The 18,596-nt window shown below is 37.5% G+C and overlaps 1 protein-coding gene across 4 annotated transcripts in view; it reads right to left on the reverse strand.

Moving 5' to 3' along the window:
• Window positions 1-8,671: 8,671 nt before the first annotated feature.
• The window catches only part of LOC122879031 (CD166 antigen homolog), a 37,691-nt gene continuing 27,766 nt past the window's right edge, over window positions 8,672-18,596 (reverse strand). Inside the window, exons 7-16 of one of the 4 annotated variants that reach the window (XM_044202669.1) lie at window positions 17,726-17,850; window positions 17,449-17,581; window positions 17,163-17,275; window positions 16,942-17,068; window positions 16,184-16,335; window positions 13,401-13,533; window positions 12,589-12,618; window positions 12,008-12,119; window positions 10,338-10,473; window positions 8,672-10,240 (exon numbers count right to left, since the gene is read on the reverse strand). In XM_044202669.1, coding sequence (XP_044058604.1) covers window positions 10,371-10,473; window positions 12,008-12,119; window positions 12,589-12,618; window positions 13,401-13,533; window positions 16,184-16,335; window positions 16,942-17,068; window positions 17,163-17,275; window positions 17,449-17,581; window positions 17,726-17,850 — 1,028 coding nt within the window. In that variant the 3' untranslated portion in view covers window positions 8,672-10,240; window positions 10,338-10,370. The remainder of the gene's footprint in view (window positions 10,241-10,337; window positions 10,474-12,007; window positions 12,120-12,588; window positions 12,619-13,400; window positions 13,534-16,183; window positions 16,336-16,941; window positions 17,069-17,162; window positions 17,276-17,448; window positions 17,582-17,725; window positions 17,851-18,596) is intronic. The other 3 variants (XM_044202670.1, XM_044202671.1, XM_044202672.1) reach the window with 3 other exon arrangements.

Raw genomic sequence — 18,596 nt, forward strand, 5'->3', positions numbered from 1 at the left:
TGGGGATTTAAACAAACACACAAACAAAACGTAGCGTCTGGCTGGCCCATTTGGCAGCTGCAACTCAAGATTATCACCAACTCTGCCACTGCTGGTGGAGTTTCCATCCACGCAACAGCTTTGCGCTATTAATGTAGAAGAAACCATTGTGGCCCATTGTTAAGGTGGTGTATGGCTGCCATTTTATTAGTGATCCACAATCTAATACTGATACTGGACCAGAATCACCATTTATGCTGGCCAAATGAAACATGGGATCAGCATGTGATTGGTGCATTCATAGAGTGCTGCAACTTTTATAGTTGCATGTGGGACAAGACTGCAGGAAAGTATTCAGTAGCTGATGAAAAGAGTCTTGTCCTTGTGAAGTGTTCTGGGCCTGTTTCATGCTTTGCACAAATATTTCTATTAATCCATTTGTCGAGCAGAATGAATATATTTCACTCCACCAATTATAAGGGCCTTCCCAAATTATTGGGAAATAAATTGAGGGCCATGGTCGCTCACAAGTTGTTCAGGGAAACCAAATCAACCAAACATTTCACACGTTTGGCCGTATTCTATGAGCATCTGTCATCCTCGAATGAGCACGAGACAACCACATAAATGTGTTGCTATGGCTCTTCCAGTCATTCTCATGCCTCAGAACGTTTTTTTCTTTTTCTCTTTTGTCATCACAAGGGCAGATGCTAAACATTGCCATTTCATTTGTGTTAGCAAGTCATTTGGCTTCACTTCATTTAAAATGATTATATCAATCAATAAATCACTCAAACTTTATTTGTGTAGCTCCTTTCGTACAGGTTAGTGCAATTCAAAGTGTTTTACAGATGACTGACAAGCTGAGAGTACAAATGTAAACAGTAAAACTATTTTATTTTTTTAAAATGTAATAATAAAACCAATAAAATAGATTTTTTTAAACAATAAAACAGATAAAAGACTAACAATTAGATAAGATGGAGTATGACATTTTAAAACATTAATACAATAATAAAATAAATTATTAAATAAAATAAATAATGAAATAAAACATTCTAATCGAAAGCCAGGATAAAGAGGTGGGTTTTAGGTTTACGTTGAAAGAGATCAACAAATCCCTTCCTTCATTGCTCTCAGATTCTCAGGCAGACTGTTACAACGGCTCCGAGCATAAAAACTAAAAGCTGTCTCACCAAAAGTTTTTGTCGTGCACTTTGGAACAACTAAAAGACTTGTGCCAGAGTCCACATTCATACATTGCAAGCATGTCAGACAAATAGGCTGGTACAAGACCACAAAGTGCTTTAAAGACGAGTAAAAGATTTTTTTTTTTTTAACTGACAAGCAACCAATGTAAGGACTATAAAATAGGTGTAATGTGTTCTCTCCTTCTGGTCCTTGTCAGCACTCAGGCAGCAGAGTTCTGAATCAATTGTAACTGATTTATGACTTTTTTGGGTAGACCAGATAGGAGAGCATTGCAATAGTCTGGCCTGCTGGATATAAATGTGTGCATTAGTCTCTCTGTGTAGCTCACAGAGAGAAATATTTTTGAGATGATAAAAAGCAGTTTTGATGACATACCCCCCACAAACCTTAAAGTTTAGTTCTGAGTCAAAAGACGACACAGAGGTTTCTTGCCTGTCGCCTGTCGGCCAGTTTCTCTCTTATACTCACAACTCCTTTGGTTTCACTACCACACTGTACCATTTCCTCTCCTCCAGAAAAAAAATCAGTAAATAATGTATCCATCCATCTATCTATTCTCTAAACAAATAATTTATTCAGTTGGGGTCATGGCTTATCCCAGCGCTCTTTGGGCAAGAGGTTGGGTACACCTTGGTAACCATTAAGGCCCATTTCAGAATAATGTTCGTTATTATTATTGATATTATTGTATTATAATTATTGAAGCATTAATGTGTACATCACTTTAATGTTGCAGCTGGTAAAGGTGGGGCTGATTTTAATTACTTTGTATACTGCTGGGTAGCTTGTGACTTGGGGTCAGGGTCAGGATCATTTTTGTGTGTTTGTTGTTGTAATACTCATGTCGGCCACAGGAGGCTGAAGTGCACGACTACCCCATGTTCTAAACAGGACTAAAAATTTTCTTCCAGATGAGTTTTAATTTTTCCATGCACTCCATATATTTTCCATGCAAGGTACATATATTTCATGTTATTGAACATTACTATGCTGCCCTCTGGTATTCGACCTAACCGTTAGTCAATGAGAATATTCTTAGTCGACCAAGTTTTCATTGCTCGGTTAGTCGCAGAAAAAAACAAACACCTTAAACTCCATTTGGGAGCTGCGCCTTGCCGTTACGGCTGGGACGAAAGTATCGGGGGATTGTTGCAACACAGACCTTTTCTCTTGTAACAGGAAAGTCACTTACCAGCGCACACTGCTGCTAACTGTAGTTGCCATTAGCTAGTTAGCAGTCCTATTAGCTGAGCTTGGAACATCGGGTGAGTGTTGGTGTTTGTTTACACCACTAGCACAGGAGCTTTGGACCGCTGGAAGGAAGAGGTTTTCAGGCCCGGGGTGGGGGACCCAGCGGGGAACGCTGCCGGGGAGTGGCGCTGGAATGAGCACCATAACCAGAGCCCGGCAAGCTGGCAACAGAACCGGGCTCAGCAGTCTCCCAGTGAACACGGGACCGGGACCGAAACAGCCTCCGAGACCAGTTTGACGACGGAATACACTACTGAGGACCGGCCAGGACTCTGACTCAAGGGACGAGGAAGACAAGGAAGGTTCAGGCGGGGACAGGAGAGGCGTGAAGCGGGAGAGGAGCCAGTTTGCGAGTTCATTTGTAAGTATACATGACATTATCCATCGTATTGATAAGTCTGCGAGTATTTGTTTTTGTAAAGTTGGAAGTTATTTATTCCCCTGTTTTAAACAACAAGACTTCTGTGATATTATACTGTGTTGAAACTGGAAATAAATTAACAAAATTTTGAGTCTTCTTGCTGGTTGTTCCGACACATTCAGAATCATTACCGCTTGTCATGAACAGGTGGCTCGCTTCGTGCCCCTTGTAAAATGTATATTTTAAAGGCTCATTATTACGGTTTTGTATTTCTCTGTAAGGTAGCACAGTGTTAACAGTGTTACTTATAGCATTCTGTCTCAGCCCTGGAACTCAAACCATTTTCTGACCCCCCAAAAAACATTTAAATTATTAAATTAATATCATGAATATGGCTTGAATTAACGACTGTTAGTTTTATCACCTGTTCTTAAGTCATAAACACAGGAGAGAAAACAATTTATCAGACTTAGAAAATGGATCGCCAGAATTTTTTTCTCTCACTTGCCTCTCAGGGCTTCCATATAACCTATAATAATACATCCTAATTTATTTGTTGATTATATTTTGTATTAATAATCTGAATTTGCAAAGTAGTAACTGAAGTTGTCAAATAAATGTAGTGGAGTAAAAACTAAAATATTTTCCTTAGAAATGTAGTGGAGTTGAAGTATAAAGTAGCAGAAAATAGAAATACTCAAGTAAAGTACAAGTACCTCATCAATTTTACCTAAGTACAGTACTTGAGTAAATGTACTTAGTTAGGCTACTTCCCACCACTGGGCACAACTTATACCATGATATTAGGCAGAGACTGAGATGGGACTGTATATATATACATGTACATCTACTCTTCTAGGATACATTCATTGTTTGTGAACAGGTTTTTAAAAAATATGTTGTTTTTATATGTTTAATTTGGAAAATCATGTCATTTGTTAGTTAACATTGTACAGCCCACTAGCCTCTGTAAAAACCTATGCCGGAATATTCATGAAACTTTTTGTAAAACATATCTGGCGTGGGAGCAGAGGATCAAACTTGCATTGAAGAAATATCGCCCTGCTTATGTGGTAAAATGAAGGCAAACTGCCCTGTATGGCAAAAACACAACATTTCCCTTGGAAAACTTGGCATCTTTCCTTTCTCCCTTCCTTCATTTCTCCTTTATTTTTTCCAGTTATTACCTCTTATGTCAGTCTGTCTTTTGTTATTTCTCTCCTTTCATTTCCCATTCTTTTTTTTATCCTTCCCTCCTCCTGTTTCCCAATACTGTTGAACCAGGCAACAAACAGCACATCCCATTGAACCTGGTTTTGATAATTTGCAGTTGAAAATACTTCTATTAAAACTGGCCTAAATAATGTTTGAAAAGTTAGATTTTTAGATGTCTATCTTACATACAGTATAATAAGTGTAGTTTCAGTGGACCTTTGCATGACTATATTTTAGCATATAGCAGGTTCAACCAGATTTTTTGGCCAAGTTCCGCGAAAGTTTTTCTAAAAAGTTGATCATTTATATCCCCCATATGTTATTGCACAGGTCTACAAGTGAGAGGCCACTGCAGCAATGGCGTTTACTTTTGTCTTCTTTCCTGAGTTCCTGAGTTCATAACTGTTTCTGAGCCAAGATACGAGCTGAAAGGAATATTTAGTGCTATCAATGAGTGATTGGCTACAAATTGTTACTTGTAGCCCACAACAGCAGTCTGCATCACATGCAACACGAAACCACAACACACAAACCCAACAGTCATCACAGAGACTTTAATGCACATAAAGCAATGGAAAACAATGTTTGGCAAGATGAATACACAACCACTGATACCTAATGTTCAAAGCCAACAGAAAAAAATACCAAGCATATGCAATTTACCCATGTTTCTGAAAGATCTTTCCTACCTGCCGTCGTGGGAATCTGGGAAAGAGGGTATATAGGTGACAGTGGGTTATGACATTTCCGTACATCTGTGCAAAACAGGGGGATTAGAATGTCGGAGAATCAACAAACGATTAAAATGATTTTGTAATTAAAATTAGGATAAAAGATTTCACCAATAAAGTTGATCAGTGATTAAACACAAGGGTGTAAAGTAAACCATGTGTAGGCCTTAGTCTAGAACAGTTAATGGTTGTTGTTTTTTATTTGTATTCATTAGTTTTTGATTGTAAAGTCCTGGACTAAGTTAAAATAATTTCAACAACATGTTAGTCCTCATTAGTTTGATGCACTTGTACTTTCCTTGAGTATTTCCATTTTATGCAACTTTATACTTTTACTTCACTACATCTCAGAGGCAAATATTATACTTTTTACTTCATTTCACCTGTCCAGTGAAAACCTCGTATCTCCAAATTTGGTGATTCTGAATTTGAATGTTTCTGATAAACTGAAGGATTAAGTGTTCCTTTATGGGTTGAGAAAATTCTCCTGCTTCTTAAGATAAACAAAGTATTAAAAAAAAAAAAACTTGGATAAGTTGGAAAATGCCTCGCTACAAAGCTGAAAACAGGGCAGATTTTCTGAGCTCATGAAAAGTTTACTTTTTAGAGATGCGTGGTTCTCACAGTACACCAACATTACAAACATATGATGATCTTATAGAATATGATGCATTGCTGTAGATTAAACTACCAATATAAAGTAGTTAAAATTAGCACAACCTTAAACAACTGCATCAGTAAAATGCAACATACTTTTACTTTTGGTATAAGTAAATTTTGCTAATAATACTTACGTACTTTTACTTAAGTAACGTTTTGAATGCAGGACTTTTACTTGTAGTGGAGTATTTTAACAGTGTGGTATTAGTGCTTATACTTAATTAAAGGATCTGAATACTTGTTCCACCTCAACAAACAAAACAATAAAAAGAGATAGAAGATCATGTTGAAAGAATACAATACTAAAAACCCCAAAGTGATCTGTAGATGGAGAGAAGAGGGTGCTTTCCCCTGTGTGAGTATTGCATATATGGGCTCAGTCACATCATCACCACTGCATTTTCTTCGTACATGTGAAAAAGGTTTCGTAAACTGATTTCATCAAAATTGTCACTGAGTCAGTTGCTCGTGTCAATAAGTACTGTATTTGTCTGCCTGGTGGAGCCTGTTGGGCTTCACTGAATTAGTATGAATTGTGTTTCTTCTGACAGACAACATAGTCTTTATTCCTTAAGGAAAATTGGTTTAGTTAATTCAAGACTGCATTCAATCTAAGACTACTCTTAACCTCATCTGACAAAGATGATTTTTGTTTGTTTGGTTTTAAAGGGCATTTTAGACTAGAACTTGTTTCACATCATGAAATCATCATTGTCAGCCATGGAAAGGGAAACAGCTGACAACATTCAGAATAAATGGTTTCAGTTCATTGCATTACAAGTTCTCTTTGTCATCTTCCTCTTGGGTTTGACAGTCAGAGGACATACAGTACTTATTGAAGGCCACAGAGGTCATGGCTGTAACTATGTTTTGTGATCACAAGATAATTATTTAGCGATTGTTGTGTTTGAAGATCGTGAAATACTGTTGTAATTGTGAAGGAATTATCTTAAAATATATAGAAAAGAAATTTACTGTGACCATTTGAACATGAACCAGACAAATGTGACTAAAATAGTAGTTTAAAAGCTACAACAAATGGTCCAAATGTGTGAAATCATTTAAGCTTTCCTTTCTATTTCACTTATACGAACGAGACAGGAGAGAAAGATGCCACCATGAACCATCTCAACTTTCTATATAAGTATCCAGATGGTATAAAGTATTTCTGATTCTGATACAGGAACTGAGCAATTGTATCAGTTAATCATTTTAATTCATATATTAGATCTTGATTTTATGTTCTCTGTGTTAAATGTATTAATGTTTCGGTTGGTTCTCATCCCTGAATGTCAATGCGTTCAAAATAACAACCCTATATGTCTGCATACTGTATCGGTGGTCAGATTATCAAATTTGTTTTGTTTTATGTATGTGTATGTTTTTCAATCTAAATAGAGCTTGGATCTTTAATCAGATTTATCCTGGCATTCTCAAAGTTAAAATAAAAGTCCACTGTGTTTGTTATGAGCTCAGATCTGAACTGTGTGAGTACAGTCTCTGTTCCCAGAAAACCCCCACTAGAGTAACAGATCTTTCCTTCATACCAACGCTGCCTGTCACAGTATATTGTTTGACCACAGGATGGCAGGAGAAGCTCATTTTGGTTGGTATTCTGCAACCCATCTGGTGATGACGTCCATGTTGCCTAAATTTCTTAGCGTACACTTTATTTGGAGATTGGGCATAGTGACACAGCTACTGACTGGCTGAGTAGAAGCTGTTTAAAGGTAATGACTAATCATATGCAGTGGCTCTTACTGGACTGAACCTGCGGGCGACATTGACCTGAAAATGACCGTGTGTCAAAAAGACAATTTGTGTTTCTAGTTGAAGTAAAAAATTATTTTAATTAAATGTTCACGTGTCTTTGCCTAAAAGGCATTTCATGGCTCAAAATGCAGAATCACCAATCAGATCAAACACTCGTCTTCTGTGCGTGAATGTGCTCACAGGCCTTTTCCACTTCAGTTTGTGGGCTTTACAGTGAATTTAATGGTGTTTCAATGGGGAAGGAAGGAAGCCTCTGCAGAGACACCAGTACTGATTGATATTGTTTCACCATTGTATAGTATAGTATTGTATAAGTTAATGGAAAAAAAGTATAGAAGCATTATCAGCAAAATACATTTTAAGTATCAAAAGTAAAATAATTAATTATGCAGAATCCCCCCTTACTGAGTGTTATATTTATATATATTATATTATTATATATGTTATATACATTCTATTATTGGATTATTATTAGCGATGCATTAACACCTGTTTGATGTGTAGCTAATTTTAACTACTTTATATCCTTTTGAGTAGTTTACTATAAAAAATGCATTATATTCCAAATGTTGATCATATATTACTATATATAACTATAGCTGTGAAATGAATGCAGTGGTGTAAAAAGTACAATATTTCCCTCTGATATGGAGTGGAGTACCTAAACATTGTACTGAAATATCTGACTAAATGTAGTTACTGGTTAGAGGTTTAAATGATTTTGAATCTGATATGATCACAAGCGGCTTACGCACATCTCATACCTGCCCATCCATCTATTTGTTTTCCAGGTGTTTGTGATCACAATGGCAACAGGATTAAGTCTATTAATGTTACTGTTTCCTGACAACACCTGCCTTGAAATGTGACGTCTAGTTTCTAAAACTGTCAGGCTTGCAGGTTTCTTGTTAAGGAACCAATTTCTATTATAAGACGGCATCCTGATGTTGTAGACTAAAAAACATGTTGCAGTAATAATGTCTTTTTTCGGTTCTGCCTTCCAAAATTCATATCAAAACTGATCAGGATTTTGTCGATCAAATCCAAAATCCTGATCAGTTTTGTGCCCAGAGATAAGAATTTTGACAATTCTTCATTAAAAAGTTGCCCTCTTTTTGAAACACAAGTGGAACATTTTTTTTTTTATTTACAATCATTTCTACCACAAATGATGCATTTGTTGTATATTTTTGTGCCTCTGATGCAGAAACATTTTCGTCTAAATCTGCTCCTGCAGCATTCACTACTTATTTTATATACTGAAAGACATTATTATTACTCTTTTTCTGCTCACTGTTATGATCATTTTCCTACCATATTCTTATTTTTCTAAAATTACCCAATAGTAAACATTCTATGCCTTCATCCCAGACGTTCTCTGCATGTATACAAGTGAAAAACACTTCTGAACCGTGTTGTTCTTTATTTCAAAATATGATCAGACGAAAAACGTGAAAACTGTAACAACACAATTAATATTCAGTGGACATAACTTTTCCAAATGTACACTTTATTTTAAACAAAAGTACAAAAACAAACATCAGGTATTTACAATACTTGCATGGCAATGCTCATTTTCTTTGGTCATTCTTCCAATTTGATGGTTTTCAACAAGGTAGGCAACAAACAGCAGCTTGGAGGTCTGAGATTATCACATGCTGAATCTATCTGACTCAGAACTTAATTACATTTTTTGTAAAGTCTGCAAGCAATTTATCAATGGTTTGAATCCAAGTTATGAATTATGTGACAATTATTGAATTTGCCTACCAGGACATTTTATCTTGTACAATATAAATAGCAAAAAGAAAATTAAAGCCACACACTTAACAATTACATCCTGATCTTGATACATTTTTGAATTTAGTAAATGCTCTTGAAGGACCAAAATTGTGACATGTACAGCTGCACGTATTCCATCGTATTCTACACAAATCTGACATGAAAACATGAGCACTAGTGCACATCACAAACTGAAGCAATTACAGGTAGATTTTCAAAAGAAGGCAAACATATCATAACGGCTACTTTGACACAAACGTTCTGTCGTCCGTGTGGTCCATTACAAAATTATGCCATAGCTACAGAATAAACAATCATACCTCAACAGTGATGGAGCACAAATTGAGAATTCCCTTACAGCCTTGACAGATAAACAAAAAAAACAAATCATTTAACTTCTACAGGGTCAATGACTTTTTCCTGCGAAAAATGAGTTATGCTATACATTCTCTCAATAATCTACCTGCTTGTGTTATACAGTGGTTATGTTGAATGTACAGTACATTTGAAAAAGAGACAAGCAAAATGAACTGAGTTTCTGTCATTTTCATCTCCTGGTTACTTTGCAAAGAGGTACACACAATTAAAGAACAAAAAAAATCATGTAACACCAAAGAACTCTGTGGCACATCACCTACTTCCTGCAATGCAACATGTAAATCATATTACCATCTATAACTAATGCCGAGTATAACAATATACCCATAGCCCTTTCAGGAAGTTCATCTCAATTTCAACGTGTTTTTACGCCTGAATGAACAAATAAACAGATTTAGTACACTGATGTTGAAGGCAGAGATTGTTACGACTATCCTGATGTGAAACTAAGAAGCGATGGCGGTGATGTCCCTCGGTTCCTGCTATGTCTCCGAGGGCCGAAGAGTCAAACACAGACTAATGAAGGCCTACACATCCTTACAGCAAAGGCAACTGGTCTAGTAGTAATTTTACTTGCATCAACTAACAAAACCAAAAAGATCAGCATTTTCTCAAGTTTCCCAAATTTCATTCTAACAGACATGAATCCTAATAGTAGACAAGTTTACATGTGTATCAGCAGTGCAGACAAGTTATGTATATCACATACAGTATCCATTCTTCTTTTTTTTCCTTTTTTTTTTTAGGAATGGAGGGGTGCGGGTTTGAGGGGGTGGGGGTTGGATATGCTTTTTAGTAAAATTCTCCCTGAAACCAAATCGTCTTCATCCCAATGTACACTTGTTTTTCCCCCAAAAGACAGAGGTGAAGAGAAATGTGCAAAAGTTCCATATTCTCACTGGAAAGAAAAGATTGAATGAAAATAATGTTATTCAAATGAGAATGACTTTGTTAATCTTTATTTAGGTTTATGATGCAAATGTTTTGTTTTCTACCTTTCACATTCCCAAAGGATGGTTGCTGTTTTTTTACACCTCAGCCTTTTGGCTGTTCTCCTCCACTTTCTCCTCCAGTTTTTTCTCCTCCTCAGAAGACCCGTTCTCCTTTTCACCAGTCTTCCAGCTTCCTTGCCTGTTCAGAATAAAACCTTGTTACCTAACATGCTGATAACCTTCTCTCTACGGTCATATATTTTATTTAAAAAAAAACTAAATAATACTAAACTAAACTAATACATGGTATGATGCTGTGTTGAAATACAAGGTTGATTACCAGGTGGGAAAAACAGACAACTGCCCGGTGCCTTAAAAAGCCCCAGATTCACTGCGGTGAATAGTTTTTTTTTTTGTTAATTCAGTTAAAGGAATAGTCAAAAGTTAGATAAGAAGATCAATACCACTCTCATATTTGTCTGTCAAATATGAAGCTGGATCAAGCAGCCGGTTAGCTTAGCTTAGCATAAAGACTGAAAGCATGGGGAAACCGCTAGCCTGGCTCTGTCCAAAGGTAACAAAAATCTGCCTACCGGCACCTCAAAAGCTCACTAATTAACACATTATCTATTGCTTGTTTATCCGAGCAAAAACTGAAGTGTAATAACTACAAGGTATGGTTTACCGGGGGGTTTGTGCCAGACTATTTCTTGGCCGGGAGCAGGGACTTCCTGCCATCTTATCATCACCATGAAGTTGCCTGGCAAGCAAGCGCAGACTCCAGGAAGTAGATAGCCCGGCACGTAAACCACTGTAAAACCACCACTTGTCATTTTTACTCTAGATGGTTGTTTGCTTCTGTTTCCAGTCTTTATGCTAAGCTAAGCTAACCATCTGCTGACTCCAGCTTTATATTTAACGTACAGACATGAGAGTGGTATCAATCTTCTCTTCCAACTCTTGGCAAGAAAGCTAATAAACATATTTCCCCAAATGTCAAACTATTCCTTTAATTGCTGTAAGAAAATATTGTTTTTAGTTAATTATTTTAGTTTATATTGTACTCACATGGTTCATTCCTAAATTAATTTACACACAGAAAACCTACTGCCAGGTCCTATTATTCAAGCATAGTAGTGCTCTTCACTGGGCATATAACGAAGCTGACATGTATAGTACTCGATGTGTATTTGATGGGCACTTGGTGGTGACTGGGTATACACTATGGGGTAACGCAAAGCTACTATCTATATCTGTTTATTTCACAAAAATATCTGTACTTGGATTTATATCGGAAGCAGGTGGAGCTTATTCTGGACGTTCTTAGAAATTGTCTAGACTGCTTCATGTCCTGTGCTTAATTGTTTTCTTCTGCCATAATACTACTACATAATCCTCATACGTACATGTATTGTATTGTATCTGCCCACAAAATATACAAAATAAGATTTCTAACATAATATTTGAACCATGTATTTAAATGTATTAAATAATAAAGCATGATTTGTTCTTTTTTGAAAAAAACTAGAGGTTGTGTATAAAATGAGATGAGGCCCAGATGAATGTAAAGTCGGTCTGTGTCTACGATTAAAAGTGAGAACACTATTGGCAAAAAACAGGCCATATATGTGGCCCACACACTGCACAGCCCCTGGGGCAAAAGTGAATTTGTGAATTCAAAAATTATAAAAACAGTATTATGGTTTGCAGAAAGGTTAATGCTGAATTCTTACTTGGATTTCTTCATGTAGACCAAGTATGCCAGGCCTATAACCACAGTGGCGACGAGGAGACCGACTACAACTCCAACCACCAACTTGGTTTGGTCGCTATCATCTGATTGGTCTGTAACAAAGGTGAAACATAAGCATCAGAGACCTGCGAGACACATTTCAGTGTGAAACGCCAGCCTGAATGCATATGAATATAGCGAAGAAAAAAAAGTCATTATGTGCAATAAATGCATTGATGAGTGGACACATTCGCACTGTACATGGTTATGAGTCACTGAGTTAAATGTTAATGACAGATATTCTTAGATTGACTCATTTCATTAGCCAATGGGATTACGGACAATGCTGACATTTTGTCAGGATGCTGGTAGCTCCATTCCTCTTATTCCTTCATATCTGTATTTTATTAATAGAAACACACTGTCCAAAGATTGATTTTCCAGTTGTAGAGTCCAAGGTGATGATAAAGGTAAATATTTGATCAAGAGCCTTCTTTCAGTGAGCAACATTTGATTCCCCCATAATCTTTACTCACCCCCCTCCCACCGTTTCTAACAAGCAAGAAGACTGCTACAACTTACCTTGTTTATCCATTCTCACCTCCTCAAATACTGAAATCAGATATAAAATAAAATTAACGTCCAACCAAAAGGAAAAAAAAAAAAAACAAGCTTGATGTCCAGAAAAATACTACTAATCTACTTCTATTCTACTTATGCATGCAAAGAGGAAACAGATTAAATCCAGCATCCCAACATACACACACTGAGCGAGGGGAAAAGAGAGGTGAAATGCTGTCTCAAACACACAGGAATGAGTAAGCAAGAGAGAGAGCAAAGAATGATGTTAACACTGCACGCTTTTGGACAACAGTGTGCACAAAGTGCTAAGTGCATGCATTAATTACATTTTGACAGTGATCTCAGTGATCATCCACCACCAATGTAACAAAACAAAAATCTGTTAATACCTCAAAAGCAGCATTTATTTTTGCTTCTAATTCATAAATCATGTATTTATTTATGTTTTTCTTCTCATGCTTATCTATGAATGCTTATCTTTCCCTAGTTTGGACTAAAATTTTGGATTAAAGTAAACTGATTGGATGATTAGACAGAGTATATATAAGATTGGTTTATGTCAGCCAAAAATGATGTGATTTTTTATTCACAGATTAAAAATATCCTAAATTAGGTGTGTTTACCCTCAAGTACATACCTGCTAAATTATTGTAGTTTTATTTAAGCATCTTAACATTATGTGAAGTCAGCATGCAGACAGAAAGAGTTAGTGAGCAGAGTAGGAAAACATCCACAAAGGCAGATTACGGAGTTAGGCTTTAGGACAAATAGGAAGCGGAGAGAGACGGAAGGACTATACTACCACTACTTACAGGATGACACATTTATAGCTCTGGTATCCACGCCAAACTCATTGGACACCGTACAAGAGACAGTCAGATTTGCAGTAGGCACAACTGTGATCTTGTGTGTTATCTTTCCGTTGACGAAGGGACTTTCATCAAGCTGAACAAACAACAAAAAAAAAAAGTTAGTATTTACATATCTGACTGTACACTGTTGGATCTATAAACCTGGCACGGCATGTAAGAAGTGTATATTTTGTACCACTAGGGGGTGGCATTGGATTGATACGTGACTCCATGACAAAGACACAGCATGGGTGCCTCTGGGATGTAGACACTTGATTCTCAGAGGAAAACCTCAGACACAAAGACAAAGTGCCAACACCCTTTTCACATCCTCTCGATGTGGCAATTTTGTAAATACCTATTACTGAGCCTGTATTCAAGCCTTACATTATTCTCTCTGAGTAGGCTTTAAAGGATGCGATGAGAGGAGAAAAAATAAACTTTGACTGAAATGTAGCAATGTGTGTTATCTCCAAAATGCATTATCCTTTGGTGAAAGAGTTCTGTGCACCTTTGGAGTTGATTAATTATTACACACAGGTTCAGGTTTTGAGGTTATTTTTGAGGTTAGACACTGACTGAAAGGGCTGAAAAGAAGTGCAACCATCCTACACACGCCCTCGGGTTCATATGTAATTCAAACGGCCTCATTGAGTGGTTCTGCTATCAGTGTGCACACAGGTACACCACAGAAACAAAGGAGAAAAAAGGTTCATTTAAAAAAAATTGTCTCCATCACAGTCTGGTGCAAAACACTGTGTTTGAGCCTCAGAGAAAATGAAGAAATTTACTTAACCGCCTAGAAATGTTTGGACTAGATAAGTTCAAAAGTGTGACAGCTGGGAAAAACAGTGCAAACTGCTATGCACATAACAGGGAGTATTCACTCACTCACTACTCTGCAGTACAGGGTGAGTGGCAAAAGCAAAACATGAACTGTCTCAGGACCAAGGCACTGGCAAACACTGGATTGTTTTGCTTCTTCACAGAGTCCAAGGGGATGATGCTTCTGTTTAGTCACACCTTCACATCTTTGCTGATGTTATTCATAGGTTTGTTTTGAGGAAAACAGTGCCATTATATTTAAACAACCATATGAGCAGCTCAGTGGTTTGTCTTCACTGCTTAAAGAAGCATTTATAGCAACTGGACGTTCAGTGAAGGAACAAATGTATTTTCAGAAGTTGTTAGATGAACCAGACACTTAAATAGCTCTAAATATAATCACAAAGTGTATCATGCCGTAGTTCCAAATGAAGCCAAAATTAGTTTTTCCATTCACCTGCTGCAGATAGAAACCATCTACAATATGTTTTGGCTACTTTGTTGACAATATTTAGACGCTGTTACTTAAAGATGTCACTGCAGTTCTTGCTGTAGGACAAACCTGTTGCCATTTTACACAGGAAGACCATTATCACAACACGAATTTCTATGACAACCAGTATTGATTTATGAGCAAAAGAATGAAGTGCTTTAAAGGGAAAAAAGGACAGAAACACTCAAAGCATTCTGAATGATGTGTCTCTAGAAAACTTTATTTCAGCATTAAGTGTGTTTCTAGGTGGTCGTGATGAGGCCCTGCAGAATAACCGGGATCTGTAGTCTCATGTTAAAGCTGATATCCATCTTGTTTTTTTCATCAATAAATTGTTACATTCAGCTGTGCTGGAAAACGTTAACAAGTGCATGGGGGAAACTCTTTCTCCATAATCTGCCACTGAGAAATCGTCTTGTTGGGGTGCAACTCTCCTAGACGACACTGACGATAAATTCTGTGGTTCAGTTATTGAAATTAAACCCATTAAAGCCCAGCGGCGTCAGCCTTCACATGCAAAGGGCAGGCTTCTACAATCAAGACAACCTTCCACAGCAACTGATTTCAGTTTTAAAGTTATAATTCTTGAGATTTCTACGAAAACAACCCCTGTTTTTGATACTATTTATGGTTGGCATTTTTTCAGCAATAGCCCTTCAATGTATTTATATTAATTAATTACCTCTCTATATAGTAGTTTTCATTGTTAGTGGCAGAGTCCACGATTCCCATGCTGGATTCAAACTGCCTGCCTACACACAAGGGATTCCCAGGAAACGTAATCCAGCTTTACTGTTAGTAAATTACTCAAAAACTACTTGCTTGATTGCACTGTAAACAGATACACCAGTTGCTCTGCTGTTGTATTTCTGACAAACAGCTTCTCAAGAAGCGTTAGCTGTAGTATTAAACCACACTTAATGTTACCACGTTAAAACTGCTAAATTGTCATTCACCCTCATTCACTCCTAAAACGCAGATGTGCGATACTTCCAACCTCTGGTCATCCAGCCCAACCGAACCATCTTGCCTTGTAATAAAAAACAGATCACTGATGAATAGTTGCAGTGGTTTTAAATTCACATATTTGAGTTTTTATCCATTCTGATCTAAATAGAATGTTTTTTTCCAGTTAGTTCCTATGTGACAATAAACTGAAGAATTATATTTTAATTACAGTACTACAGTATTTGTTACTGTTAATACAGTATGTTTCTTCAAGGCAAGAGCCTGAAGGATTTCCTGTGTTCTTGCACAGAAGGAGCTGAGCGTATATGAAAAAATAAAATGTTGTTACAATCACAATGAAAAAAATGTATGTGCAATTATATTAAAATTAATAAATATGACCTTCAGAAAAACAATTATTGGTGGAAGAATGTAATTATGATAAGGGCTAATGCTGTAAGAGTGTGGGTGTGCATACCGAGGTGCCATTGATGCTCCAGGAAACAGCTGGCTTTGGAGAACCTTCAGCCTCACAAATCAAGACTTTATGTTGGCCGTCTTCACCGCGCTGTTTGGACAGCTGTCTGATAACTGGAGCACCTGCAACAGCACGTAACTCTTCAGATACATCTGAATGAGAAAATGATTTTGTCATGGCTGCATTTCATTCATTCGCTTTCTTTTTGAGGGTTAGACGAGAAGATTGATACCACTCTCATGTCTCTACGGTAAATATGGAGCCAAGCCAGCAGCTGGTTAGCTTAGCTTAGCATAGAATATAGACAGGAAAGAGCTAGCCTGGCTCTGTCCAAAGGTAACAAAATCCACCAACCAGCACCTCAACAGCTCACTCTATAATATATAATTATCTTTCATTTGTTTAATTCGTACAAAAAACTTTTTAAAAAAATTTACAAAAAGTGTAAGTGAGTAACTTGCTGGAGTCTCTGCTGGTTGCCTGGTAACCCCCCATGAAACCACAAAGAGTCGTTTTTACACAGTTTTTGTACAAACAAGATACAACATGTTAATTTGTGAGCTTCAGGGGTAGTTTTTAGGCAGATGTTTTTTTAGACAGAGCCAGGCTAGCTGTTTCCCCATTGGCAGTCTTTAAGCTAAGCTAAGCTGTAGCTTAATTTTTGCCATACAGACATGGGAGTGGTATGAGTCTCCAGCAACAAAGCAAAGCGATTAAGCATATTTCCCAACATCTCTGAGTTTCCTTTAAGCCCTTACCTTCGACAACCAGGTCAAAAGCAGCTTTTCGGCTGAGGAGTCCCATTGTCACCTCGCACTCATAGAGGCCAGAGTCCGAGTAAGTAACCTTGGTAAACTTGGGCTCTTTGTCCAGTTTAACATTATCCTGAATTAAATGAAAAGAGTATCAGGACTGTCAGTAACAAACACAAACTTGTCTTCATTGACTTCGGCTTTGTCGTATAAAAGATTGCTTTTACCTTTGTCCAGGAGACCTTTGATTCTCCGGAAGCATCAATCTGGAGAGTTACATCCAAGGCCTCTCCAGCATTCTTGATGATATTTCCAGAGGGGCTTAAATTGATGTCTAGGTCTAAAAAGAGAGAGGAGAGTATGGTGAAAAGATGGTTCAGAGGCCTGACAAGGGTCAAAACATTCCTGCTGCTAACCATACAACTCTGCACTTGGCTCACGGCCCTGCTGGCATGTGGCAAAATTGCAGTAATTTCTATTTTTCAAGAAATACAACACATTTTGGTCTCTTACAGTTGACTGTGATGTCCTTGGATGCTTCCATTGTTGGGTTGTCAATGAGAGAGCATTTGTATTCACCAGTGGTGTCACGTGAGACATTTGTGATGGTGTGAGTATCTGCATCTTCCACTTTCACCAACTCTCCCTTCAAAGACATTCAATCAAACAATGGCAGGTGATTTGTTTGTTGAAGAGAAACAACATAATACATTTTTAGGTGCAAAGCTGTGATAAGCATAAATGGAAGGAATTTCTGAGCGTTTGATGAGATATCGATGAGTATGTGTACCTTAAGGTGGAAATTAAAGCTGGTAGGAGCTGGGTTACCGTCTGCCACACACTTCAGAGTCACATTGTCTCCTTCTACTAGAGGGTCCTGAGCAATGACCTGAAGGACGATGTTCTCTGTGGAGTCTGTGCACAAAATAGGAGATAGAAAGTCAGAGAGGGGACGTATGTGAGGAGGGTTTATCAAGTGGAGCGTGTGCCCCCCAACAGCTGACTGCAGAGACCGACTGTGTCAGCATGCTACAGAGAGCTGTAACTTTGTGCCTCAGTATTGGTTATGACCAACTTCAAAATTCAGCTGAGGAGATGGTTGAATTGCAGTCATATTCTGAGGCACTCGAGCAAACAATCCTTTTAAAGCTCAATGTTTCTGCTCCATCTGAGACAAACTCCTCACATTTCTTGTAAGAAAGTGTTCCAGCACTGATAAGTTCTACTTAAAAGGCCACGCTGAGCAGGTAACTTCAATATTTAATGCTGCGTTCAGTATAAATCCCACAACAGAGTTACAGAATCCACGCCTCATTTTTCAACTTTCACCATTAAAGGTGCCGTTACTTTTGTCTTTCTAGTTGAAAAATAACACAGGCGGCAGTCTGTCTCCACCGGCTACAGCTGAGGTTTTTAAGAGTTTTTCTTGGTCTTCGTTGAGAGCTTGTGGGTCAGTAGCTTCTGCTGATGTAGTTTTGAAAAGCCCAGCGAGACACTGTACATGATGCTGATGAAACAGTCAGACTAGTGGTACCTTTGACTGTATTTGCAAATTCATGTCATGTCATATTAAATAACATTTGGTAGCTTTTTACTCACCAAAATATATCAAAATCACATTACAGACAATAGAAACATGCCCACTTTAATAATTGAAGCTC

This window comes from Siniperca chuatsi, linkage group LG7 (assembly GCF_020085105.1).
Source record: "Siniperca chuatsi isolate FFG_IHB_CAS linkage group LG7, ASM2008510v1, whole genome shotgun sequence".
Lineage (NCBI taxonomy): Eukaryota > Metazoa > Chordata > Actinopteri > Centrarchiformes > Sinipercidae > Siniperca > Siniperca chuatsi.